At 42.7% G+C, this 26849-nt stretch overlaps 1 protein-coding gene across 4 annotated transcripts in view; it reads left to right on the top strand.

Moving 5' to 3' along the window:
• The window catches only part of Plekha5 (pleckstrin homology domain containing A5), a 75812-nt gene that overhangs the window by 35912 nt on the left and 13051 nt on the right, over window positions 1-26849 (top strand). For 2 of the 4 annotated variants that reach the window (XM_059258735.1, XM_059258736.1), the window contains 8 exons: window positions 10843-10905; window positions 11832-11912; window positions 12045-12194; window positions 15787-15888; window positions 17683-17794; window positions 19654-19700; window positions 22422-22542; window positions 25930-26042. In XM_059258735.1, the coding sequence (XP_059114718.1) occupies window positions 10843-10905; window positions 11832-11912; window positions 12045-12194; window positions 15787-15888; window positions 17683-17794; window positions 19654-19700; window positions 22422-22542; window positions 25930-26042 (789 nt within the window). Of the gene's footprint in view, window positions 1-10842; window positions 10906-11831; window positions 11913-12044; window positions 12195-15786; window positions 15889-17682; window positions 17795-19650; window positions 19701-20604; window positions 20794-22421; window positions 22543-25929; window positions 26043-26849 lie in introns of all 4 variants that reach the window. The other 2 variants (XM_059258733.1, XM_059258734.1) reach the window with 2 other exon arrangements.

Raw genomic sequence — 26849 nt, forward strand, 5'->3', positions numbered from 1 at the left:
GACCGGATTTAGATGGTTCTCTTCTTTCCCTGAAATCTTCCTGCCGATTCAGGTAGGCAATAACAACAGAAAATAGCATGCTGGGAATGGTGATTTGGAGAAGACAGGAAGCAGCTCAGGAGAGTGCCAGGCCCCAGGGGCTGAAGTCAGGAACTAAAGCCTACCACCTTTTACAGTACATTTTCTAAAGGGGTACTTAAATACTTAGGAGGAAGAAAGTCACTTTTTTTTTTTTTTTTTTTGGTTTTTGTTTGTTGGTTTTTGGTTTTTGGTTTTTGGTTTTTTTGGTTTTTTGAGACAGGGTTTCTCTGTGTAGCTTTGAGCCTTTCCTGGAACTCACTTGGTAGCCCAGGCTGGCCTCGAACTCACAGAGATCCACCTGGCTCTGCCTCCCAAGTGGGAAAGTCACTTTTTTTTTTTTTTTTTTGCTGTCTGTCCATTCTCTCCTTCCACTTTTTTTTTTTTTTTTAATTTTTATTTTGCAATACAATTAAGTTCTACATACAGGCACAGATTCCCTTGTTCTCCCCCCTCCTGCCCCCCTCACCTTCCCCCCAGCCCGCCCCCCATTCCCATCTCCTCCAGGGCAAAGCCTTCCCCACAGACTGAGATCAACCTGGTGGACTCAGTCCAGGTAGGTCCAGTCCCCTCCTCCCAGGCCGAGCCAAGCGACCCTGCATAGGCCCCAGGTTTCAAACAGCCGACTCATGCAATGAGCACAGGACCCAGTGCCACTGCCTGGATGCCTCCCAAACAGATCAGGCCAATCAACTGTCTCACCCACTCAGAGGGCCTGATCCAGTTGGTGACCCCTCAGCCATTGGTTCATATTTCATGTGTTTCCGTTTGTTTGGCTATTTGTCTCTGTGCTTTATCCGACCTTGGTCTCAACAATTCTCTCTCATATAAACCCTCCTCATTCTCGCTAATTGGACTCCCAGAGATCCACCTGGGGCCTAGTCATGGATCTCTGCATCCAGATCCCTCAGTAGTTGGATGAGGTTTCTAGCACGACAATTAGGGTGTTTGGCCATCCCATCACCAGAGTAGGTCAGTTCGGACTGTCTCTCGACCATTGCCAGCAGTCTGTTGTGGGGGTATCTTTGTGAATTTCTGTGGGCCTCTCTAGCACTTTGTTTCTTCCTATTCTCATGTGGTCTTCATTTACCATGGTCTCCTATTCCTTGTTCTCCCTCTCTGTTGTTGATCCAGCTGGGATCTCCCACTCACCCAAGCTCTGGGAAAGTCACTTTTAATACTGCTTCTTTCTAAATTTTCTTTTAGATTTTTACTTTATGTGTTGTTTCACTTGCATGTAGATAGGTGCACCACATTTGTGTCTGGTGCCCAAGGAGGTCAGAAGATCCCCTGGACCTGGAGTTATATAGATGGTTGTGAGCTACCATGAGAATGCTGGGAACCAAACCCAGATCCTCTGGAAGAGCAGTTACTGCTCTAAACCTCTGAGCCATCTCTCCAGACCCCAAGAGTAATCTTGTATCAATCTTGGCTCCTTTGTTAAAAATTTAATTAGCTGGGCGGTGGTGGTGCATGCCTTTAATCCCAGCACTCGGGAGGCAGAGGCAGGCGGATCTCTGTGAGTTCAAGGCCAGCCTGGTCTACAAAGTGAGTTCCAGGAAAGGCGCAAAACTACACAGAGAAACCCTGTCTCAAAAAAAAAAAAAATTAATTAATTTGCTGTGCGTGCACAAGAGAGGAACAGTCCATGGGGATCAGTCAGTTCTCCCCTTCCTCCACATGGGTCCTGGAGATCCTGACTTGAACTTGCTGAGCTATCTATCTCGCCATCCCGTCATGCCTACTCTTGATCTTGATTTTTCTTCTCCAACTCTTTCTTCTTTTTCCTTTTTCTTCCTTTGTGGTTGAGATGGTCTCATATAACCAAGCTGACTTTGAACCTCCTACCTCCACCTCCCTATAATCTGTTGTTGTTTTGGTTTTTTTGTGGGGGGGTGCGGGATGGGGCAGGGGCGTTCTATCTCCTCTCCTCCTTCCTCTCTCTTTCTCATTCCCTCTCTCCCCCCTCCTTTCACCACCTCTCTCTCTCCCTCCACTCCCTTCTCCCCTCCCCATCTCCAGCATACTTGAGCCTGGAAGGCGAAGTCCAGAAAGCCCTTGAATAGAATAGGACACCATGATGGCAGAATTGTAAGAAAACTAGGGGTTGGGGATTTAGCTCAGTGGTAGAGCGCTTGCCTAGCAAGCACAAAGCCCTGGGTTTGGTCCTCAGCTCCGGAAAAAAAAAAAAAAAAAAAAAAAAAGAGAGAAAAGAAAAGAAAAGAAAACTAACCGGACATTGGGTGGGTTAGAATCCCAACTGTGGACTTAATACCTACATGTTAGTCCTCTGATCTCTTAACTTGACCTATCCAGTGCCTATCTGAGTATAGTTAATTATTGCTGAGGATCTGAGCCTTGGTGATAACTATTTCACCTGTCTTAACCTTAATCACAAAAGCTCCTTCTTTTCCTCACATTCTCTCAACTGAGTTCATCTCAGTTTTCTGTTTGTCACTGTGTTCTTTCATGTTTCTATCAGAAAGTGGAGTTTATAGTGTGAGTTTCCTTCTTGTTTGCAAGAAGTTTACTTTGGAAAATTGTAGTGAGCCTTTCTTGTTGGACTTTCTTGGACCACCAACCCCCAAATAACGACACGTAGACTTATTAATTATGAAAGCTCAGCCTTTAGCTTAGGCTTGTTCCCAACCAGCTCTTATAACTTAAATTAACCTGTTTCTATTAATGTACATTCTGCAGTGTGGCTTTTTCCTCTCCTTCATTCTGTACATCTGACTTGCTCCATGGCTGGTGTCTCTCCACCTCTTCTTCCCAGAGTTCCTCTCTCTCCCCGGAAGTCCTACCTATTTCTCCCTCCCTGCATAGTTATTGGCCATTCAGCTCTGTATTAAATCAATCAGGAGGCGCCTTAGGCAAAGACACATCTTTACTGTGTACATAAAGACTATCCCACAACAGGAAGTGATACCAAGGTGAGAGCAAAGAGTGAAGGGGGAAAGACAGCCAGAGGTACCCTGGGCCTCATCACATTAAACTTTGACAAATGAACAGAAACTGGGGAAGTTACACAAGTAAACTGGGGAATTACCCAGGTGAACCAGACAGGAGATTGGCCCCATCCTCCAGTGCTCTGGGGCTGAGACTGGCTGACACCACCCTGAGGCTGTGTTTACATACATGAGCACTGGGTGGGTTCCCACATTAAAACAAAGATAGTAAGATGTGGAGAGGTCCAGGCTGGAGAGATGACTCAGTGGTTAAGAACACTGGTTGCTCTTCCAGAGAACCCCTGTTCCATTCCCAGCACCCAACATAGCAGCTCATAACTGTCTGTAACTCCAGTTCCAGGGTATCTGATGCCTTCTGGATTCTGCATGCACATGCTGCACAGACATACATGCAGGCAAAATACCCATACACATAAAATTAATTTTTTAAAATATTCTCAGTTAGTTCTCCAGCACAGGCCCAGCATTTCCAGAAGTGAACTTCTGGTCCATAGCTTTCATGTCTGGCAAAACCACTAAAAGCAAAGAGTAAACAGGACCCCAGGGAGGATGTGAGTCGTCCTGTCCAAGGGCTTTTAGAGCAAACCACCCAACGGCTGGGTTACTCTCTGCATGGAGATCCTCGACGCACAGGAGAGTTGCCTGGGAATTGTGTCTGGTGGTTCCAGTGTATATGGGAGAGGGACCACTGCTCTAAATCGGCTTTTGGTTCAGAAGTTTAGATTATCCTGTGCATTACAATGCTTTATCACCTGTCCTAATATATGGCATTAATTGACTACATTGATGAAAGTAGAATCTGGCTGCAGTGCTGCGCTCTGAGGTTTTTATGACCTCTAGTACAGGATAGTCATGTGCTTTTGCAAATGCTGTGGACAGCACATTCCTTAAACCCTGGGAAAATCACTTAAATGAACTGCAATGGTAAACACCAGACCTGTCTGCTTAGAAATGCTGAAAATTTTGTTCGCCATTTCCTCTCCATATCAGAATGCTTGTCTTTTGAATGCTCTAGCTAGCTACAAAGCCTGATGCAGGAAACTGTACTTTTCTAGAAACCGTAATGAAGTAGAATATAGCTGGAAATGTGAGTCACACTTTCATCCTGCCATGACAAGAGCAAAGGAGATTTACTGAGTCCTTACTGAATAAGTTTTATTTTAAATGTCTTTGAATAATTCTACATATACCATTATACTGAGAAAATCCAAGAGTCTATAAAAATGCCTGTCAAGACTAATTTTAATAAAATATGTTATCTAAGTGATAAAAATATTGGGTATTATAAAATTTTAATATCCTTAGAGAACTATTTTTTTTTCTGACTAGCCTTATAAAGAACTGCATTTTGTTTCAGTTTTATTACTGAATAAAATGAAACAATATCATTTTTCTCCTAAATTCACAGATTGCCCCCTCTAGAAAATTTAAGTTGTCTTTTTATATTTAATGCTTTATCATCTCACATATGTAAAAGTAGCTATTAATTGGCTGTATTGATTAAAGTCAAATCTGATTGTAGCACTGTAGCAGTCAGTGAGGTTGATTTTATAACCTTTGGTGTATTTTATAGCTTTAGGTGCTTGCTTGAAATTGTTGGTATGCATTAAGTCTGTGCAACCATGGGGTGAAATGTAAGCAACTAACTGCACTGTTAGGAAGATACTAAAGTAGAGGATATATTTACAGTGTCGTCTTTCAAATCTACCTGTGCTGTAAACTGATGTTTGCTGTATGCTCCTCCTGATTTGAAATAGATGAAAGAAAATGAACCTATTATCACCATGGTTCACACAATGATTGAGAACTCGGCGCTAAGACCACAACTGTACCAACAAGTAAGGTCTTGGACAGTGAATGATACTGCATTGTCATCTGCAAAACCCCTCAGTGACAGCCTTGTCTATCCTCAGATTCCCTCATAACATCAGTGTTTTTACCTTTTGTTTCTGTTTGTTTGGGAAACCACGCTTCATCCATGCTCCCCAAGATGCTGTGGTACCCTTAGCATGGCTTTGCTGAACACTTGCCGTTGAATATTAAGTGTGTCATCTTCCTAAAGCTTTTGTTTACATCATGTGGTTGATAGATACTTGGAGGTCTGCAGTACACTTAGCAAGGGTTACTAGGTTTCTGTACATTAACTCTGAAGGCATTACAAATGGATTTCAGGGAGAAAGATTTGTAAAACTGTTTCCTTTTAAGCACAGTCCTCCAAACCTCTCCTACTCCAGCGTTAGTACCTTCTCATTATGTGGGAGGTGATTATCTAGTTTCTATATTGATGGAGCGGAGCCTAGCCCACAGTTGTAACATAGTAGGGCTGTTGGTTCTCCTGTATTACTGTTCCTGCATCCGTCAGGGTGTTCGCCATCTTATTCCTTTCTCACACATTCACAATGTGTCGGGGAATAGGTAGGCTTTGACTTAGGAACCTTGGTAACCTGCAGATCTGCAAATGAAGTCACATGTTTCTGTCCATTGCTTCCAGTTATTATTTATCCATGGTCTAAATGTTCCTGGCTCTGTGTTCAACAGCATCGGCTTCTTTCACTTCAGCACCCTCCAGTTCTCTGGGCAATGGCCTGTTGGAATATTTTTACATCGTAATGAAGAGGAAAGAATTATCTCACATGAAAAATGAATATAGATCCTAATTCAAATGTGAGAAGCACCTGATAAAAGGAAACGTGTGATCTTGCCCTGGTTGGAAAGGCCCAGGTGCCTCTGTCTTTGAAGTGTGGTGTGGTCAGGTAGCAGAACTACATGATGCTAAAAGATGAAGCCTACTCTGGGCCCAGTTTTCAAAATGTTTAAAGTATGCTTAATGACTGAAAACATCGTTAATTTACAAGAGATAACCAAATACTAAATATTTAAAGTTAAGCAGCTTTACTTTAAGAAAATGGAAGTGACATCTTAGCATTTGATGTATGTGTACACATGTGCATAACCCTCCACGGTGGATGTGTGAAAGCCAGAGGACTGTTAGAATTGATTCTCGCCTCCCACTGCACCCCATCATCTCCAGGATCCAGCTCAGTTCTGCAGGCTCAGAAGCAAGTGCTCTACCCACGGAGCCATCTCACCACCTCTGTAGCTTTGTTTTGGGATCAGGTCCTGCTTCCTCCTAAATGCTGGGATTATGCTGTCTTCATGGGCCACCAAGTCTGGCTGGGACCACCTTAATTTGCATATTCTCCTTAGGTGGCCTCCTGAAAACCCACCTAGGCAGTGGGTTTTCTACAAATTGACCAAATGAAAAAGATCTAGGGGTTGGGGATTTAGTTCAGTGGTAGAGCACTTGCCTAGCAAGCACAAGGGCCTGGGTTCGGTCCTCAGCTCCAGGAAAAAAAAAATCTAAACAAATATCAAGTTATTGTTTTATTTTATTTTTATTATTTTATGTGTGGAGGTGGTTGGCTTGTACCACATGTGTGCCTAGTGCCTAAGGAGGCCAGAAGAGGGCATCAGATCCCCTGGAACAGACATAATCAAACCCAGGTCCTCTGAAAGAGTAGCCAGTGCTCATACTGAGCTGGGTCTCCAGCTTCTGCATCAAGATTTTTAAAAAATCTGCCGGGCGGTGGTGGTGCACGCCTTTAATCCCAGCACTTGGGAGGCAGAGCCAGGTGGATCTCTGTGAGTTCGAGGCCAACCTGGTCTACAGAGTGAGAGCCAAGACAGGCACCAAAACTACACAGAGAAACCCTGTCTCGGAAAAAAAAAAATTTTTTTTTTTAAATCTTCTGAATTTGTTGGTCATTTTGCATGTCACACTTCTTTTACTGTGGGCTTTATAAGATGGTGATGGCTAATGAAGTTCCTCATCTGATGAACCGTTCTGGAAGATGCATGCCAGCAAACGCCCTAGTGCTATGAGCATTGTTTGCTTGGCCTTGTTGGTTTTTGGTTGGAGGTTTTATGGGTTGTTTTGGTTGTTTTGTTTTGTTTTGTTTTATTTTTCATTGCTTGTTTGTTTTGAGACAGGGTCTTGCTATGTAGCCCATGCTGGCCTGGAACTCATTCTGTAGCTAGGCTGCCCTTGAATTCAAGTATCCCTGTCTTTCTGCCTCCTCGATGCTAGGATAAAATATTTGGTTACCATGCCTGGCTGTTAATACTGTTTTTGTTTTTAAATAGTGTCTCATTTACACCAGGCTGCCTAGGAACTCGATAAAGATGACACTGAACTTGTGATCCTCCTGCCTCTACCCTCCCATGCTGGGAGCACAGGCATATATAACTGCCCAGTTTTGTTTGGTTCTGGGGATTGAACTGAGGGTTTCATGAATGCTAGGTAAGAGCTCTGCCAGCTTACATCCCTAGCTGACTATTTTTTAGGTCATTGGATATAGTGTATTGTCAAACTAAAAGTATTTCCAAAGCCAGGCATGATGTTTCACATATATAATCCCAGGCACTTGGGTGGGTAAGGCAGAAGGATTGGTCTGAGTTCAAGGCCAGTTTGTGGTACAAAGTAAGATTGTCACAAAAAAAAAAAAAAAGGAAGAGAGAAAGCCAAAATCGGGGCTGGAGAGACGTCTCAGTGATTAAGAGCATACTGCTCTTGAATAGGACCTGGGTTTGGTTTCCAGAGCTCACCTCTGAGGATTGAACACCCTTTCCTAGCACCCACACTCACATGTGCATCCACACATAAAACACATCACTTTTAAAAAATGTTTAATGGTTTTAAAATGTAACTGAAAACTCTTTTTAGAATGTTTTTGTGTGTACATGTGAGAGAGACATCACGAACGGGATTTTAAAGGTTGAGTTTCGTTTCATTTTTTTGTTTGTTTGGTTTTGTTGTTATTGTAGTTTGTTTTTGTTTTGTTTTTTAATTTTGGAGTTTTGTTTGTTGGTGGGAAAGGATTTTTGTTTTGTTTTGTTTTTTGCACAGGGTCTCACCATGTAGCTCTGACAGCTCACTATGTAGATCACTCTGGCCTCAAACAAAGATGCACCTGCCCCTGCCTCCTGAGTGCTGGGATTAAAGACATGCCTCACCATGCCCAGCTCTAAAAGTTACGTTTTAATTAACGTAGTTTTATTTTAAGTTAGCGGCAAGCCAGTTGTAGTGAAAGTGAGAAAAGCCAACATTGGAAGACTAAGGCTCAGTGCTGCCAGATTCTGGGTCGGTCCCCAGCACAACTATCAGGAGAAGGAGGAGGAAATGAAACCAAGAAGACTTGACAAGAGAGGCTTGACTGCAGCTCTTGAAGGAAAGGCAGCTGGATGGCAGTGTGATGGGGTGTACCCTCCCGTACACACACCAGAAAAGGGGGGTGGGGTTTGGTTTTGATTTGGGTTTTTTTTGTGATTTAGAAAAGTACAGTACTATTATTATTTAGTAACACACTGTTGTGGTTCCAGCTCTTGTGGGGTAGAGACAGGAAGATCAGAAGTTCAGAATCATCCTTGGCTGGTTTTTTTGTTTGTTTCTTTGTTTTTGTTTGTTTGTTTTTGAGTCCATCCTGGTCTTCATGAGACCCTGTCTGAAAAAAAGGAGTGGGAGCGCTGGAGAGCTGGCTCAGTGGTTCAGAGCACCTGGGGCTCTTCCCAAAGACCCAAGTCCCTAGTTCGTGTAGAGTGACTTACAACCAACTGTGTGTAACTCTAACTCCTAGGAATCCAACACCCTCTTCTGGCCGCCTTAGGTACCTGCATATACATGACATATACACATAAAGTAATTTATTTAAAGAACATGTCCATTGATAACTATAAGTATCCTGTGAATATGACGTATTCACCTGACTATGAAGACGTCACTCAAAAGCTGGAACAGCTGGGTGAGCTGACACATGCCCATAATCTCAGCACTGGGGAGGATGGGTGTAAGTTCCAGGCCAGCCCGGGCTACATCACAAGGTCCTGTCAAAAGGTTGTAACTATTCAGTAGACACTTTTGATGCTGTGGCAACTGATAAGAAAATGATGAGTCTTAAATGGCTCTCTTAAGTTAAAACAGAACAGCAGGGTCCTAAACAATCATCATAAACTCCTTTTAATAGACGGCTGTTCTCTTTTCCTTGATCCTTGGGCACAGGATGCAGTTCCTAATTTTAACTTGGACATAGCACTCTGCTCACTGCATTCACATGTCATGGTCTAGTAAAGCTGCTATGCGTTTAACTTTAAATACGAAGCAAAAATGTACCAGAACATCTTACTGCCTTTTACCTTCAAGTTCTTGAGTGTAAAAACTCATTTTGACCTTTTCCAGTTGGTATCGTGGATAGAAGCATTTGAAAGCGCACTCTTGGTCCCTTTTCCAGGGAAAAGGGTCAACGCTTCCTTGGACCCAGGTGCTTTGGTCTAGAATAACCCAACATTTGTGAGGATGCTATTGGCTGATCTTTACCTACAATAGTAAACAAGTATTCTTTTGCCATCAGATTCATTTTTCATGTAATATTCATTTCTATAAGACCTCATGGTTTAATGGTCATTCTGCATACCTTAAATAGTCACAATTCATTTGCATGAGGTATGTGAAGTAAAGTCATAAGATGAAATATGTAATTCCAGGATTTATTTGTATGTTGGGAATGCTTGAATTTTTTAACCTTTTGATATCCACATTTCTAGATCCATTTAGCGTTCTCTGCTGTTTGTTTTAAAATTATAATGGTCAAGCATATCTTTACAGAGGGGACATATAATCAAACACATTCTTATGGATTTATACATGTATATATAAAATATAGCTCCCCAAACTAGGTTATATTGGGGAGTATTACTCCTAAACTGACAGTGCGTGAAAATGTGCCATGTAGTGAACATACAATAAGGTGCAGCTCAATTTTGCCTAATGTGTTTTTGTTGCTGTCTAGCAGTCAATATAAAATCAAAAGACAGTGAAATGATGCGTGCAGAGGCTGTGGTGTGCTCTGGGTATGACTGACTGAGATGGCTATGGAACTCTTGGTAAGCACAGTCAGAAACAAGGATTCATGTGACAAAGACAATTAGAAGAACTTAATAAAAGATTTTCAGTGCAGGGAAAAATAATTCCTTACAAGGCTGGAAGTAGTATATGCTCCATTGTAGAGTGGTTGATAATCATGCATGAGGCACTGAGTTCAGTTCCCAACACTACAAGAATAATAGTTGTCTACAATATCATACAAATGCTGTCAGATACAGATATAAACCTCTTTTGAAATTTGTTTATTCATAACTTATAGCATAGGCTTTCAGTTTTATGAGCCTTCAAGTGATTTCCTCTTTGCAATTAAACCCGCCCTTTTCCTCATTATCTTTTAGTTCTTAAGACAGAAGAACCAGATAAGTCTCTATTGTGTATGTGTGTTTATATTGCATATATGTATACGGTGTGTTCTAGGTCTTGTTAATGCGGTTGTGCTAAGATGTGTTGATTTGAGTGCACACACTGTGTGAGTGTGTGTGCACTGTGACAGATGCTTTCTCTGGACATGCTGATGCAAACGGCTGTGATTGTGTTTGTCCGTTTTCCATCAAAGTAGTGTTTGTCTTTACAGTGGAAAATGGAAGGTGCTGTATTAACTTTGTTTGGCCAGCTTCTTGTTTGACAAGCTTACGTTGGCATCATTCTCAATGTATCTTGCATACTGTATCTATGCTAAGTGTTCTCTACTTTTGTGCCGGTTTGTGCTTGAATTAAATTTCTAGAAGTATAAAAATCATTAAAATCCTGCTTGTCACACAGTCATTTTGACAGAAATTTAAATTGTTTGCTATAGACTATGTTACTTAAATACGATTTTTAAAGTTGCTCTGTGGCATTTTTTTTTTTTTCTTATAGCTGTCACAAGATGAATGTAGAGGCACATTATACAAATACAGACCTGAAGAGGTAGATATTGATGTAAGTATTTCTGGCCCCCAGAACTCTCTTTGTAGACCAGGTTGGCTTTGAACTCAGAGAGATCCTCCTGCCTCTGCCTCTCACATGCACCATTAAGCCCAACTATTATTAAGAATTTTTACAGATAAAGCCAGGAATCATATTGGTACATTCCTGCAATCCCAGCAAAGCTGAGGCAGGAGGATTTGAGGAAGTTCCAGGCCAGCCTAGACTAGGAGACTGTAGTTTGGCAGTAGAGCATATGCTTAGCATTCCTACGACTCTGCATTCCATCCCCAGAGCCTAAAGAAAAAGAAAAATGTCAATTATCGTAGCGTGCTCCTATAGTCTGAGATGGCATCCATGATTGGTTTTTTTGTTTGTTTGTTTGTTTTTGTTTTTCAAGACAAGGTTTCTCTGTTTAGCTTTGTGCCTTTCCTGGAACTCACTCTGTAGCCCAGGTGGGCATCGAACTCACAGAGATCCGCCTGGCTCTGCCTCCCAAGTGCTGGGATTAAAGGCGTGCACCACTACCGCCCGGCAGCATCCATGATTGTTAAGAGTGTTTTGAGATATGTGAGCTGAATAGCACACTGAAACTGTTTCTCCCCTTGTGTTTATTTGAGTATTTGAATGTTCTTACTCTTTTTGAAGTAGGGTCTCACTATGTAGACCTGATTGAGCCGTAACTTGGAGAGATCTGCCTGCCTCTGCCTCCAGAGATTAAAGGCTTATGCCACATTTTACTTTTGGTGGTTCTCATTGAAATAAAAATGTCCTAATGGGGGAAAGTGTGATCAGAGTATATTGTATGAAAAAAGTTTTTTCAATTAAAAGAATTAATTTTTACAAAGCTCTATTTGATATCCCATGACTGTTTTAAATGACTCCCTTCCCTTTGTTACAAGAGACTTTCAATTGCTAATGACAGACATCTTCTTTTCTAGGCCAAATTGAGCAGATTGTGTGAACAGGACAAAGTGGTCCGTGCTCTGGAGGAGAAGTTGCAGCAGCTGCACAAAGAGAAAGTAGGGCGATTACCTTTCCTGTGTACAGTTGATGTTGCTGCCTATGCTGATGATGATGACACTGGTAGCCAGAGACACGTGAATGAGCTCAGGGATGCAGAACATTCAGTGTAGTCCTCTTTATTCCAACAGTACACGCTCGAGCAAGCCTTGCTGTCAGCCAGCCAGGAAATAGAGATGAATGCAGATAACCCAGCCGCCATCCAAACGGTGGTGCTGCAGAGGGACGACCTGCAAAACGGACTGCTGAGCACGTGTCGAGAGCTCTCCCGAGCCACTGCTGTGAGTCCTTTGACTGTCCTCCAACTGCCTGGATCAGGACCTGGTGGCACAGTACTGGGAGACTAAGTCCAAGAGCTGCCTGATAGTAGAGAGAATTCGGGGGTCACCACGTGCAACCTAAAAGAGAGAGAGGCGTGGCCATTTGGTCAGTGGTAGAGCCAGGCCTGGTACCATGCCCTATGATCCCAGCACTCAGAGAGCCAGGCCTAGAGGCCACACCCCGTCTCAAAAAAAAGGTCATTTAAACTGGGTATGATGCCACAGGCCTTTAATCCCAGCACTCCAGGAGGCAAAGGCAGGTAGATCTCTGTAAATTTGAGGTCAACCGTAGCCACATAGTGAGACTCTATCTCAAAAAACAACAACAAAACTACAGTTTTTGTCTTTTCTCTGTTGATTTGTCTCTAAGACTGTTATCATAATAACAATCTTTTTGTTTGTTTGTTTGTTTTTGGTTTTGGTTTTTTGAGACAGGGTTTCTCTGTGTAGCTTTGTGCCTTTCCTGGAACTCACTCTGTAACCCGCCTGCCTCTGCCTCCTGAGTGCTGGGATTAAAGGCGTGCACCACCACTGCCCAGCCATAATAACAATCTTAAAATGTTAAGCCAAATATGGTGTCACACCCTGTAAGACTAACACTCAGGAGTCCAAGGCAGAAGAATTGCTAGAGGTTTAAGGCCAGCCTATGGCTGTGTTGTGAGATCTTACCTCTAAAAAAGAAAAAGAAAGAAATATTAATTCTTGTTGGTATACTTGTGTTTAGGGACATAAAAACAAAGGGCAGCCTTTTTCTATAATTAGAGTCATTATTCTTTATGAGGTAGATATTTACTGAGAGAAGTATTTCTGCTTCTTACGTAGTATGCAAATAGAAATTCTTTTTTTTTTTTCCTTTTAATTTTTGAGGCAAGGTCATAAAAAAAAAAAATTCCTAAATATGTTAAAATGTATTTCATTAGCCAGGTGGTGGTGGTGCACACCTTCAGTCTCAGCACTTGGGAGGCAGAGGCAGGCGGATCTCTTCGAGTTTGAGGCCAGCCTGATCTACTGAGTTCCAGGACAGCCTTACTGTTACACAGAGAAACCCTGTGTCAAAAAACAAAAACAAAAAAGATTTATTTTTATTTATGTGGGTTCCCTAGAGGTGTGACAGCAGTTGAGAGCTGGCTGACATGGTGCTGGGAACTGAGCTCAGGACCTCTGCAGAAGTAACAAGTTCTAGTAACCATGGAGCCATCTCCTGGGGCTCCCCTCCCCCTTTTTAGACAGGGACTCGCTGTGTAGCCCTCGCTGGCCTGGAACTCCCAGAGCCTACCTGCCTCTGCCTCCCCCATCATGTCCCGTGATGTTGAATACTTTTCTTGCCCTGGCCTGGCCTCTGCTGTCCTTTGAGGTTCCAAGCCTCATTTTTCCCTTCTTCAGAGATCGTCCGCTAGTGTTTTTTGTTCTTATGTTGTATCCAAATTACAAGATGGAAAGTTCAAACAAACAAAAAGGCCAGCAGGATGGCTGAGCCAACAAAGGTACTGCTTCCGGATGTTCTGGGTTTGGTCACTGGAACATACATGGTGAAAGGAGAGAAATGACTCTCAAATTGTTCTCTGATTTCCACATGAGCACACACACAAATAAAAAGTAAAGAAATGAACTGTGGATATATTTTTTAAATAGAAGATTGCTAGAGAACTTTTTATTAAAGGAGACCAATTTTTATATTCAGATAAAAGTCTGCTGAAGCCAGTAATGAGACTAGTATTCACAGTCAGACAAACTATTCAGTGTTTTATTTCTTCCTGGGAATTGACCCAAGTCCCTGCATATAGTTGGCAAGCACTCTACAACTCTGCATTCCCACCCCTATTTCTTTTTTAAACAGGATCTAGCTAAGTTACCAGGAAGACCTTGCTTCTGCCTCAACCTTCCAAATATCAGGGATTACAGTCATGTGTTGCCATGTCTATATTTTCCAATATAAACCAGGTGCAGTGTGTCACATACTTTTAACCACAGCAATCTGGAAGCTGAGACAGGAGGGTCATTACAAAATCAATCAAGTCCAGCCAGGGTTACATAGTGAGATCTTGTCTCCAAAAAAAATGATGGTGCTGGAGAGATTGCTCAGTGGTTAAGACCATTTACTGCTCTTCCTAGTTTCCAGCACCCATGTGGTGGTTCACAGCCATCCATGACTCCATTTCCAAGGGATCTGATGCCCTTTCTGACCCTTTGAGCACCAGGAACTCATATAGTGCAATATACATACATACCTTCAAGCAGGCAAATACTTGTATACTTAAAGTTAATAAATAAAAAAATTGTTTTAAAGAAAACATGGAGCTGAGTGGTGGTGGCGCATGCCTTTAATCCCAGCACTCCGGAGGCAGAGCCAGGCGGATCTCTGTGAGTTCGAGGCCAGCCTGGACTACAGAGTGAGTTCCAGGACAGGCTCCAAAGCTACACAGAGAAACCATGTCTCGAAAAAAAGAAAGAAAGAAGGAAAGAAAGAAGGAAGGAAGGAAGGAAGGAAGGAAGGAAGGAAGGAAGGAAGGAAGGAAAGAAAGAAAGAAAGAAAGAAAGAAAGAAAGAAAGAAAGAAAGAAAGAAAGAAAGAAAGAAAGAAAGAAAGAAAGAAAAAGAAAACCTGGCCTAAAGAGCTAAAGAGATGGCTGAGCTGTTAGAGGCCAGGCTCACAACCAAAAATAGAAGAAAACAAAGGCCAGCAAATGCTGACGAGGATGTGAGGAATCGTTATGAGGATGTGAGGAATTGTTATCCACCACTGATGAGGATGTACACTGCTGTGTGATTATCAGTCTTGAGGTTCCTGAAAACAGGTTGAAGAGAAGGCTTCACTATTTCAAGCTCCAGGTTCAATTCCTAGCATCCATATGGGGCAGATCACATCTGTCTATAACTGCAGCTCCAGGGGATCTGATGAGTTCTTCTGACATTCAGGGGCATCTACTCACATGCACTTACCCACACATATACACACATAATAAAAAATAAAAATAAATAGAATTAGCAGATGCTCCAACTATACCACTCCACTCCTGGGGATCTACCCAGAAGACTAAGTCAGCACACCACAGAGACACATGTTCATTCAGAGTTACTACCAACAGCCACAAGAGCTAAGAAATGGAACCAGCCTAGACGTGCAAAATCCAATAAATGTCTCATACACACACACACACACACACACCATGGATTATTTTGCAGCCATAAAGAAAAATTAAATCATGGCATTTGCAGAAAAATAGATGAAACTGGATGAAGTCATTACATTAAATAAAATAAGCCAGACTCTGAAATAACACCACATGCATTCTCTGAATGAATTGAGTCTTGAAAAAGAGAAAACCATAAAGGAGAGTGAGTTATAACTGTTTCTGCTTGGGTGCTGGAGGTGTAACTCAATAAAACACTTGCTTACCATGTTCTTGGCTTCCGTCTCCAGCACTGCTAAGAGATAGTTTTATTTTGCCCAAAATAAACCATACAGTTTTCTGAAATCTTGGGAGGTTTTAAGTATACTAACAATACTATTAAAGCTTGGGTCCCCTTTAAAATAATGAATATTTTGACTTTAGGAGCTGGAACGAGCCTGGAGAGAATATGACAAGTTAGAATATGATGTCACTGTCACCAGGAACCAGATGCAGGAGCAGCTTGATCGCCTTGGGGAAGTGCAGGTAGGACAGGCGGTTGGTCTGCTCACACACATTGTCTTCGGGTGACAGAGTTCTTACTCTCCACAAAGTGCATCTCCTCTTTAAAGCCCTTGCGTTTTACTGAACCTTGATGAGCCCTGAAGTGCTTGTGCTTCTTGGGGCTTAGCATAGTTCCCTCAGCACTGTGCTCCCTTAGCACTGTGTTCTCAGTACTCAGCTCAGTTCTTAGGACTGTGCTCTCAGCACTCACCCCAGCTCTCTCAGCACTTCTGTAAATGTGGTTTAGACTCTTTACAAGTCATTCTGTGACAGCTGACACAGAATTGTTCATTAAATGCACCATGACCAACACAAAACTACACAGAGAAACCCTGTCCAACAAAACAAAACCAAAAAAAAAAGAGTTTGGTCGGTCATGGTGTCTCCTCACAGCAATAGAACAGTAGCTAAGACAATGTATATGTCACATATGTGGGCACCCTGGGAGGCCAGAGGAGGGTATTGGATCCCCTGGACTAAGTGTTACAGGTGGCTGTGGGCTATTCATTGTGAGTTCTCTGGAAGAGCAGCAAGTACTTAAGTGCTAAGCCATCATTCCAGCTCCAAGAAAAATATTATTTCTCTGCAAGGGTCATATAGTTGTAACAAAGTCTTAAACTGTATGATTTTAGCCTAACAGCATGATACGGAATATTAAAAGGAAAAAGTGAATTACGAGAGCAGAGTAAAAGTATTTGTGGTTGAGTGTTTGTATTGCAAACACATTTATTTACTTCTATCAGTCAAGTGTGTTTTATGTTCTCAAGTTTAGGAAGTAGCGTAGGAATCCTTATCCTCAGGATATGCGCCGTGCCTGTCAGTGAATCATGGAACCACAAATAGTATGGAGCCTTATGCAATAAGTTCGGGAGAAGGTGATCGTGGGCATGGAGAAGGACTAGGATCTGCTGTCCATTGAGCTGCTCGGGTCCACACCTGCAACAGCAGCTAACTACCCACTGGGACTGATCAGACAGTCATAGAACGGTTACTCCCTCTAGTGCAGTGCTGGGTGGTGCTGAGGTGGTGTGCATGCTGGTCAAGCACACTGTCTACCCCTGAGCTGCAGCGCACTGTGGGCTGTGTATTGGAAACCAGTGAAAGTGGACCTGGAGGTGCCGGGACCCAGCGAGCACCTTCTGTGGCTTTCTTTCTCTCCTCAGGGACTTTTTTGTCTTGTTTTAACTTAGGAATGGTAAGTTTTGTTCCCTTTTCATTTTTAATTTATAGTCCCTTCTAAGAATGTGCCTTTCTGGAATCACAAATAACAACAAAGCGCACTACAGACATGCACAGTAGCATACTTATGTCAGAGAAATTGTGTATTTCTCTTTGTGCCTTACCTTTTTATCTTTACAACTTCATGGGCTCACGTGTGTTATCCTAAATATCCCAGGGACTTAATCCTCTGTGGCTCTCTTTTCGTTATATAATTAGTGAGACATAACTTTGACTTTTTCCCCCTAACTTATTGTTGAATTAGTTATTTTCCTGTTGCTATGATAGAAAACCTCAACAAAAAGCAACTTAAGGGAGAAGGGGTCTGTACTTTGGCTCGCAGTTCCAGAGAGATAGAGCCCATCATAGCCGGCCTGTAGTCTCGAAGGAGAGAGAGTGAGACCTGGAAGGGGCCAGCTGGAAAATCCCAAAGCTCCCACCCAGTGGGTACTTCTTCCAGCAAGGCCCCACCAACTGAAACTGAGTGTTCAAATGCATGAGTCCCTGGAAGGCATTTCCACTCAAGCACCACAGTGACCTCTCCGTCTTTACTGATAGAGTGAATCGGCAGGAATTCAGCGGGCACAGATTCAGAAAGAACTTTGGAGAATTCAAGATGTCATGGAGGGGTTGAGCAAACACAAACAGCAAAGAGGTTCCTCAGAAACAGGTAGGTCGGCTTTGCTGGAAAGACATAAGTCTGTCATTTTAATGGAGTTTTCCATCGGGAAACAGTCACTCTGCCATTGAATGGGTACATAAATTCATAAAGTAGAAGCCCCGGCCACAGAAACCCTTGTTCTGTGTCTGTGATTACTGACAGCACTTTAGCTTTATTGACGCCTTACTTCTGACTCTTCTCCGTGGAGAAAAGGAAGGGGATCTTACACCTCTTTTTCCTTTTGCTTTCCCTTTTTAATAATATCTTTTATTTATTAAAAGTTTCGGACATGTACACAGTTTGTCTTGACCATACCACCCCTGCTCCCCTCATGACTGTGAACACCACCTTCCTGTCTGTTCTTGTTGTTAACCAGTGGTTCCAGTTCCTGCTGCTGTTAGGGTGCTGACTGATCTTGTTGGCTTTCTCCTCCTGAATGTAATAATAGTTGCCTGTGACATTATATGGATTAACCATGCTTTATCCTTTCCCATTTGGTGAACATGTGAAGTTTCTGGAGTGCTATTTTGGTACTAACTGTAAGTTCTTCTGTAACAGGCATCATTAGCATATAACAGGAAATACTTGCCAGTACCCCCTAGTTTCCACAGTGTGAAAAGTTAGTACGCACTCCATTCTAAAGGGTATGGCCAGATTGCTCTCATCAAAGAGAACTGTTTATACCAATAATGCTTGAGGAAACCTTTTTTTTTTTTTTTTTTTTTCTGAGACAGGATTTCTCTGTGTAGTTTTGATGCCTGTCTTGAATCTCGCTCTGTAGAACAGGCTGGCTTCGAACTCACAGAGATCCGCTCTGCCTCCCGCGTGCTGGGATTAAAGGCGTGCGCTACCACCCGGCTGAGGAAACCTATTTTTACAGATCTTTTCTTTTTCTATTTTTAAGATTTTTTTTTGAAATTTATTTTATGTGTATGGGTGTTTTGCCTCCATGTTTGTCTGTGTGACTTGTGTCCGTGGAGACTGGAAAAGGACTGCAGATCCCCTGGAACTGGAGTTTTATAGCCACCAGAAGAGTGCCGGGAGTCCAGCCAGTGTTCTTAACCAGTGAGCCATCTCTCCAGCTCCAGTACCAATTCCTTTTTCATTTGGTTTTTCGAGACAGGGTTTCTCTGTGTGTCTTTGTGCCTTTCCTGGATCTCGCTCTGTAGCCCAGGCTGGCCTCGAACTCACAGAGATCCGCCTGCCTCTGCCTCCCCAGTGCTGGGACTAAAGGCCTGTGCCACCACTGCCCGGCCCACATACCATTTCTTAAATTTAATATTTAGAGCAGATGTTGGCGGTACACGCCTTTCATCCCAACACTCAGGAGGCAGACTGTGAGTTTGAGGCCAGCCTGGTCTACAGAGAGAGTTCCAGGACAGCCAGGGCTACACAGAGAAACCCTGTGGAAAAAAAACAAGAAAAGAAGGCTAACACTTGTAATGCTGGCACTAGGGAGGCTGAGGCCAGGGTGTGGCCTTGAGTTTGAGGCCAGCAAAAATGAGTGCCAAGTGAGCGTAAGCTTCATAGCAAACTCCTGGAAGCACAGTAGAGGGGTGGGGACAATAATGTGAAGACTTCTTGTCACATCAATGAAACCAGGCTGGTGAGATGGTTCAGTAGGTAAGGACACTGGCTGGCAGGACTGGAGACCTGAGTTTGATTCCTAAGACCCACAAGGTGAAAGGACAGAACCCACTTGTGAAAGTTGTCCTCTACCTTCCACATGTGTGCATACACACGCACACAAAATAACTACATTTAATTTAAAATTTTTAAATAAAGTAAGCTAACCGAAGTCACTCTTTCTGTGGGTTTAGAAAGGTGTTCTTAGTATAAGTAGTTACGTTTTCCAATCTTCCCAGTAGGTCTGGCAGGATCAAAGCCTTTCTCAGCAGTTAAGTACAAAAGCGAGGTAAGTTTGGATTGTTTTTCAAGCTAACTTTAAATGTTAACAAGTGAAATTCAAAGTAGTTAAGTCTTCTCTATTCCTGAAAAAATACTTTTTAGCCTGCCTGGGGTGGTGGTGCACAACCCAGTCCTCGGGAGGTTGAGGCAGGAGGATGGCAAATTGTGGCCAGGCTGGGCTACATAGTGTGACTCTATCTCAGGGAACAGAAAAAGAAAGATAGAATGTCTTTTAAATGTAGTTAGATCATTTTAATCTTGAAATGTTACTGACTTAGTAATTTGGTACCTTAGTAATCTCTAACATGATTTTTCTTCCTTAAATGCAAAAATCAAATTAGTGACTACTTTTCATCTATTAGAGCTTTAACATTATTGTGCTTTTTCTGAGTGATTTGAATATTTATCATGGCTTCTTATATTTGATAACATTTATAGGATGGTTGCTAGATAAAGTTGACTCGGTCATGCATGCCATAGAGAAATTATAACAACAAAGAGATACTGTCAACCTAACTGAAAAAAGTCTGTGGCCTTGAGTTTTGTTTAAAAGCCAAAAAGAAATTCTTTTTTCTCTCAAAATCATCAAAAATATGTAATAATAATTTTTTTAGCCAGCTTTTTTTTTTTTTTCCTTCTGGTTTTACAATGAAGTACAGTAATTTCCCATAGTGATCTGTCTGGGTAGGTAAAGCTACCCTGGAAGTGTAGGAGAAAACAGATATGGCACTTAAACCCCATTATTTACTATCATTCAAAATTGTTGTGGTTTTTCACTGTGAGACTTTTGGCTTGGCAGTGTCCCTTTAACCATATTACAGTAACTTTAATTAATGTAGCAATGAAAACAGTGTAGAGATGCTTAACCCAATCTGCTTATCTAAATAAGGTGACTATTCTACAATCTTTAGGAAGAGGAAGTAGTCCCACCTCGGCCTCCACTTCCTCGGTCTTATGACTTTACAGAGCAGCCTCCCATAATCCCCCCTCTGCCCAGTGATAGCAGCTCCTTGCTCTGTTATAGCAGGGGCCCCGTGCATCTGCCTGAAGAGAGGAAGACTCATCAAGTTCAAGGATATCCAAGAAATGGATCTCACTGTGTAAGTGGCTGCCATAGCCACAGAACAATTTTATATACCCACTCATTTTTGAGAATTAATTTATTTCATGCTCCAGCTTATTTTTGCTGTAACTCCATTTTTTAGCTAGTGCCTTTCTGTTTGCATATAACATTATTACCTTTTGTTTTTCCAATTTACGTTTTATCATTTTACTTTTTAATAATCTCATAATTTTAATATTTCATTATTCATAAAGTGGTTACTTTACACATTCTGATCAAGCCATATTTTAAATTCACCACTTCAGAGCGTTAGAGGCAAACAGAATATTTAGATCAGAAAATAGCAAAATGAGCAGGAGGCAGGCAGTTTAGGAAAACCATGCAAGGACGTAGGTATTGGCAAGGATCAGGGATCTCTGGGATTGAAAACACGAGGGCTTCAGTGAGCAGATGAAGAGACTGTCGTGAGCAAGGACAGTGGAGACCTAGAACTAAGAAGGTAGATTGTGAGGTCAAGGCAAGCCTGAGCTATAAATAAAGCAAGACCCTGTCTCCAAAAGAAAAACAAGAAAAATGAAACTTAGATAATTTTGAGAAATACAAAGTATTCTCTGACAGGAATTTAGTTTGGGATGAACCTTATTTACTCAGACTTACTTCTAGATGAAAATTTATTGGATTGTATGATTATTTTTAGACTTTAGTTTGACCATGATAAAACTGTGAGCCAGGCGTGGTGGCACATGCCTTTAATCCCAGCACTCAGGAGGCAGAGGCAGGAGGACCTCAGTGAGTTCCAGGCCAGCCTGGTCTACAAATCGAGTTTCAGGATATCCAGAGCTGCTATACAGAGAAACCTTGTCTTGAAGGGAAAAAAAAAAAAAAAGGAGTGACTTTGAGCCAGTTATGATGGCATCCATCTGTCATACAGCACTCAGAGAGGCAGACGCAGGAGAAGCATGACTCTAAACCAGCCTAGGCTGGGCAGTCTGAGAGAGAGAGAGAGAGAGAGAGAGAGAGAGAGAGAGAGAGAGAGAGAGAGAGAGAGAGAGAGAGAGAGAGACCTACCTCCAAAGAATGACTCTGGGTGATAAAGTGCATGAAAGAAGCTAGAAAGGTTGGTGCAGTGGTTACGAGCGCTTGCTGCTCTTCCAGAGGACCCAGGCTTGGTTCTTTGAAGCTACATAGCAGTGCACACTCACCTAGAATGAGAGTTCCAGGGAATCTGTGGACACCAGGACACCTGTGGGGTACACTCAGAAACACGCAGCCAAAACACTAATGTACATATATAAATCTTTAGAGTGAGCACAAGGCCCTTGGTTCAATCTCTACACACAGAAGAAAAGAGACTTTGTCCCTAGGAATAGTCTAAATTTTAAAATAGTAAGTTTCACTAATTAAAAATCTTCCTAAGAAAGGGAGAAAAAAAAAAAACTTTGAATTATTCTTTCTACTCAGTTGCCATGTAACATGTATTGTATTATATCAGATTTGGGGCTTTCCATTTCCATCTTTAAAGGCAAACTTATTTTTCAGTTGAGCCCAGGACCTTACATATGATAGGCAAGGCTTCTAGCACTGAGCCACCTACCTAGTTGAGGTGCACAGCATCCAGTGACCGTGTAGTTTTCTGTTGTTGCAATCACATGTCTTCCATTCAAGGGTCCAGACTATAGACTCTACAAGAGTGAGCCAGAGTTGACCACAGTGGCAGAAGTTGATGAGTCTAATGGAGAGGAAAAGTCAGAACCAGTTTCCGAGATGGAAGCTCCAGTTGTTAAAGGTCAGTGTTCACAGTATTTGATCTCTTTTGTGTTTTATTTGGTTTTCAGATATTTTGTGTACATTTTCACCCAGTACATATATAAGTCCATAATCTCATATCTGAAATCTTTGGGGTCTCTTTGAGTTTCCCAGTTAAAAAATGTTTTGAGCAGGGCATAGTGGTGAATCTCTGTGGAGTTCAAAGTCAGTCTGGTTTTACATAGTGAACTCCAGGACAGCTTTATAGTGAGACCTTGTCTCAGGGGGGAAAAAAATAGAAAGAAAGAAATGCTTTGACCTGGACATGGTGACACAAACATACAGGAGGATTGACCAACTAGAGCTACTTAGCATGACTCTGTCTCAAAAAAAATAAATAAAAGGGCCAGAGAGTCAGCTCAGTGATTAAGACCACTTGTTGAGGATCTGGGTTCAACTCTCAACACCTACATGGCAGGTCACACCATCTGTAACTACAGTTCCAGGGGATCCAAACTCTTCTGACCTCTAAGGGCACCAGGCACACACATGGTGCACATATAAACATACACATTAAATAAATAAATCTAAAAAATGTGTTTTTAAAGAAATTGAAGTAAAAAGAACCAGAAATGTTTAGGCAAAAGAGTCACCATTAGGGCTGGTGTAATGGCTCAGTGATTAAGAGTGCTTGCTGTTCTTCCAGAGGACCTAAGTTCGGTACCCAGCACCCACATCAAGCAACTCACAGCCACCTGTAATTCCAGCTCCAGGCGATTCCAACATCCTCTTCTGGCCTCCAAGAGCACTGGCAAGTGCATGTGAATGTGTGTGTGTGCATGTGAATGTGTGCGTGTGTACGTGCACGCTCAAGCCACAGCAAGCAGCGTTCATGGAGAACTTTGTCCTGTCAGCTGATTCACAGGCCATTAGGATTGTTTCTTATAGGGAGGGCAGAAGTGTGCCATAATTCTTAATCAGAAAGCCTCTCCACTACATAGTAATCTGATAGGATTTTAGATGGTTCTGTTGGAGACTTTCTAAGCAGTATGTCGTATTTCTGCCTGGGACTCCAACTTGGGCCAGTAATCATGGCCCTGCAGTTCCAGTTTTTGCTTTTACCAGCTGCTGCTTAAGAGGGAGGCTCATCTGTATCTAGACACAACACACAAGTATCGTTTCGCTCCTTCTTTCCTCTTCTCCGCCCTAGTGCTGGGGCTGGAATCCAGGACATCAAGCATGCTATGTAAGACTGTTCCACTCTGCTTCATCACCAGCCTCTGGTCTTATTTTAAGAAGTTTGATGGGCTTTTACATGAAGAAAATCAGTAATATAAAGTTACATTGTAACAATCATTTTTTATTTCATTTGTTTTACTGTTTTTCTGTGTGTGTACATGTGTACATGTATGCCAAGACGTGTATATTGTGGTCAGAGAACAACCTCAGAAGTTGATCCTCACTTTAGAGACAAAGTCTCTTGCTTTTTATTTATTTACTTATTTATTTTTTATTGCCCCTCATCTCCATAGAAGTGCTGAGATTACAGATGAACACTATGGCATCCATCACGTGTGCATGCCCTGCCACTCCTGTGGCGGCCAGAGGACAACGTTGTACTATCAGTTCATTCCTTTAGCTTTGATGTAGGTTCCAAGGATTGAACTCAGGTCATCAGGCTTGCATGGCAAGTACTTTAATCCACAAACTATCTGCCCTCCTACCCTCCCCTTTTTTTTCAGATAGAATTTCAGTCTAGCCCAGATGGCCTAGAATCAAAGGAAGCTACCAAGGAGAGGCGCCTCCTCTTCTTTTTCTACTGCAGTCATTTATTTTGCTTTTTTCTGCACATCCCCAAACCTTTGCAGTGTTACTGCTGAGAAATTACTGTCTGTTCGATAAGGAAAGAGTAGGTTGGATAGAGTTCCGTAGAAGTTCACTATGGACAAGTGTGAGAGATGTTTCCATTAATCGGTTCCTTTAGTATACTGCCTCTCTGCAGTGGAATATGGTGGGAACAGCAATAGCAACAACCCACAGAACAGAGGACGTCCTTACAGCTGTAGACTACAGAGTTTGCCAGTTAGTGAGGTGCTGGATGGCTATCTGGTCACGATACAGGAAGGGAGGCCCTGCTTCCCTACAGGCTAAGAGTGCAGCAGCCTAGGGAAGGTGCTGGAGGATGGGAGGCATGGCTGGTGCTCTCTGCATGGGCAGCATCTGTGCCAGCCTGTGCATGGTCTGCATGCGGACTGTGAAACCCTGTTTTTCCCTCAGACGAAGTTAGTTTTCACGCTTCCAGTGACAGAGAGAATTTGTCACTGAGGGCCTTCATGGTCTTGAACACCCTCACTGTCCTGCTGCCTCCTCGTCCTCAGCCTCTCTTGCCCCGTGTTCCCCTTGCTGGGACTGTCTCCCCTTTTCTGGCCCCTGCAATGGGCTCAGATTCACTGTGCACCAGGGTTCATGCCAAGCTGGTCCTCATGTTGCTTTTCAAATGTGAAAATGAATTGCAGTTCACTTTATTTTGCTTTTGTTTGGGTCTGGCAGTGCTGGGTATCAGACTTGACACGCGCTAGGCAGACACTTTACTGAGCTTCTTCCAGGCTCCCAAAGAGCCTAGAGGAGTAGGTGGTTGTGAGCTGCGTGACGTGGGTGCAGGGAACTGAACTCAGGTCCTCTAGGAGAACAGTATGACCTCTTAACCACTCATCTATCTTGATACTAAATCATTCCACTTACATTCCTAGAATAAACCCCAATTACAAAGCTGCTGGCTGAAAATACAGCTCCTGTTCCCACATTAAGAGTAGTTTATTCTGGACTACATGTGTGTGAACATGCCCTGGGAACACATTCGGGTTACTTCTCTGAGTTTGGTTACCAGCACCCATGTCAAGCAGCACATAATCACCAGTAACTCCAGTGACACGGGACCTGATACCTCTGGCCTCCGTGAAACTTACACACACACACACACACACACACACACACACACACACACACACACACACTTGCAAATATAATGAATTAATATTTATCTGTTTTATGAATGTTATGTATCATGTGTGGGTGCCCTGGAAGATCAGAATAGGTACTAGAATCCCTTAGAGCTGGAGTTGCAGGTGGTTATGAGCTGTCTGACATGGATACTGAGAACCGAACTCCAGTCCTCTGTAACAACAGGTAATGCTCTTAACTGCTGAGCCATCTCTCCAGCCCCAGCACTTTGCAAGTAGCAGATCTGTCTGATTGTGCACCCAGAGCTGGTATGGTCTAGCGGCAAGCAGAGATATGTTCATGTATTAGATTTAGTCCCAACTGACCAGAAATCCATAAACAGCAAACACCTCCCGTGAAGAGCATCAGAAGGGCGCCATGCTGTGTCCCAAGTGTTCTGTGGAACTTACAGTGCTTTAACTTTCAGGTCCCCACTTTGCGGTTGGAGTTCCTCTGAGAACGAAGTCACCCACGCCGGAGTCCTCCACAATAGCCTCCTATGTGACCTTGAGGAAGACTAAGAAGGTGGAGCTAAGAACGGTACAGACCAGAGATGAAGGGCAGGCCTCTGCACTGCGCCCACAGCTTGCTGTCTGTAGAGCTGTGGTAGAAACATCGCCTTCCTTATATTTTTCTCATACTTAGAAAGTCAGCACCTCAGACGACAGCCCCAGCGGACGTCTTAGTCCACAGTTTGGCTGCACAGTGAGACCATGTCTTTAAGAAAACAAACAAGCATAATACAGGGCATGGTAGCCCATGCTTGTAATCCTAACTACTCAGGGGACTGCAGTGTACCTTGAGTCTGAGGCCAGCCTGGACCACGTAAGACCCTGTCTCAAAATCCCCCCCCCCCCCCATAAAAGTAATTGTGAGATAAAACTACCAGCTATGTATCAGTATTAATGTAGTGGCCATGGCCATGGTGATAAAGTACAGTTGTTAAGACAGAGAATAATGTTTCTGTAGTTTTATTGTTAACCAAAAAATATTTTAGGGTGTTTTCTTGACTAGTCACTTGAGTAATGTGTGACTAAAAATACTACATTCTCCTAAAATGAGAGAAACTCATATTATTTAAGTGTTCTGCCCCATCTCTCCCCTCCACTTCTCCTAGTCGGAGTTTTATGTCATTTTCTGTTTCCAAGACACGGAGTAACTTTATTCAGAGAAGCCACGCCATTTATTTTTGTTTGTTGGTTTATGTTTAGCGACAAGGTTTCTCTCTGTAGCTCTGGTTGTCCTAGAGCTCACTCTGTAGACCAGGCTGGCCTCAAACTCGGAGATTCCTGTCTCTTCTTCCCCAGTGTTGGGATTCAAGGTGTGCACCACCACCACCAGGCCAGC

Source organism: Peromyscus eremicus, chromosome 3, assembly GCF_949786415.1.
Source record: "Peromyscus eremicus chromosome 3, PerEre_H2_v1, whole genome shotgun sequence".
Taxonomy (NCBI): Eukaryota; Metazoa; Chordata; class Mammalia; order Rodentia; family Cricetidae; genus Peromyscus; species Peromyscus eremicus.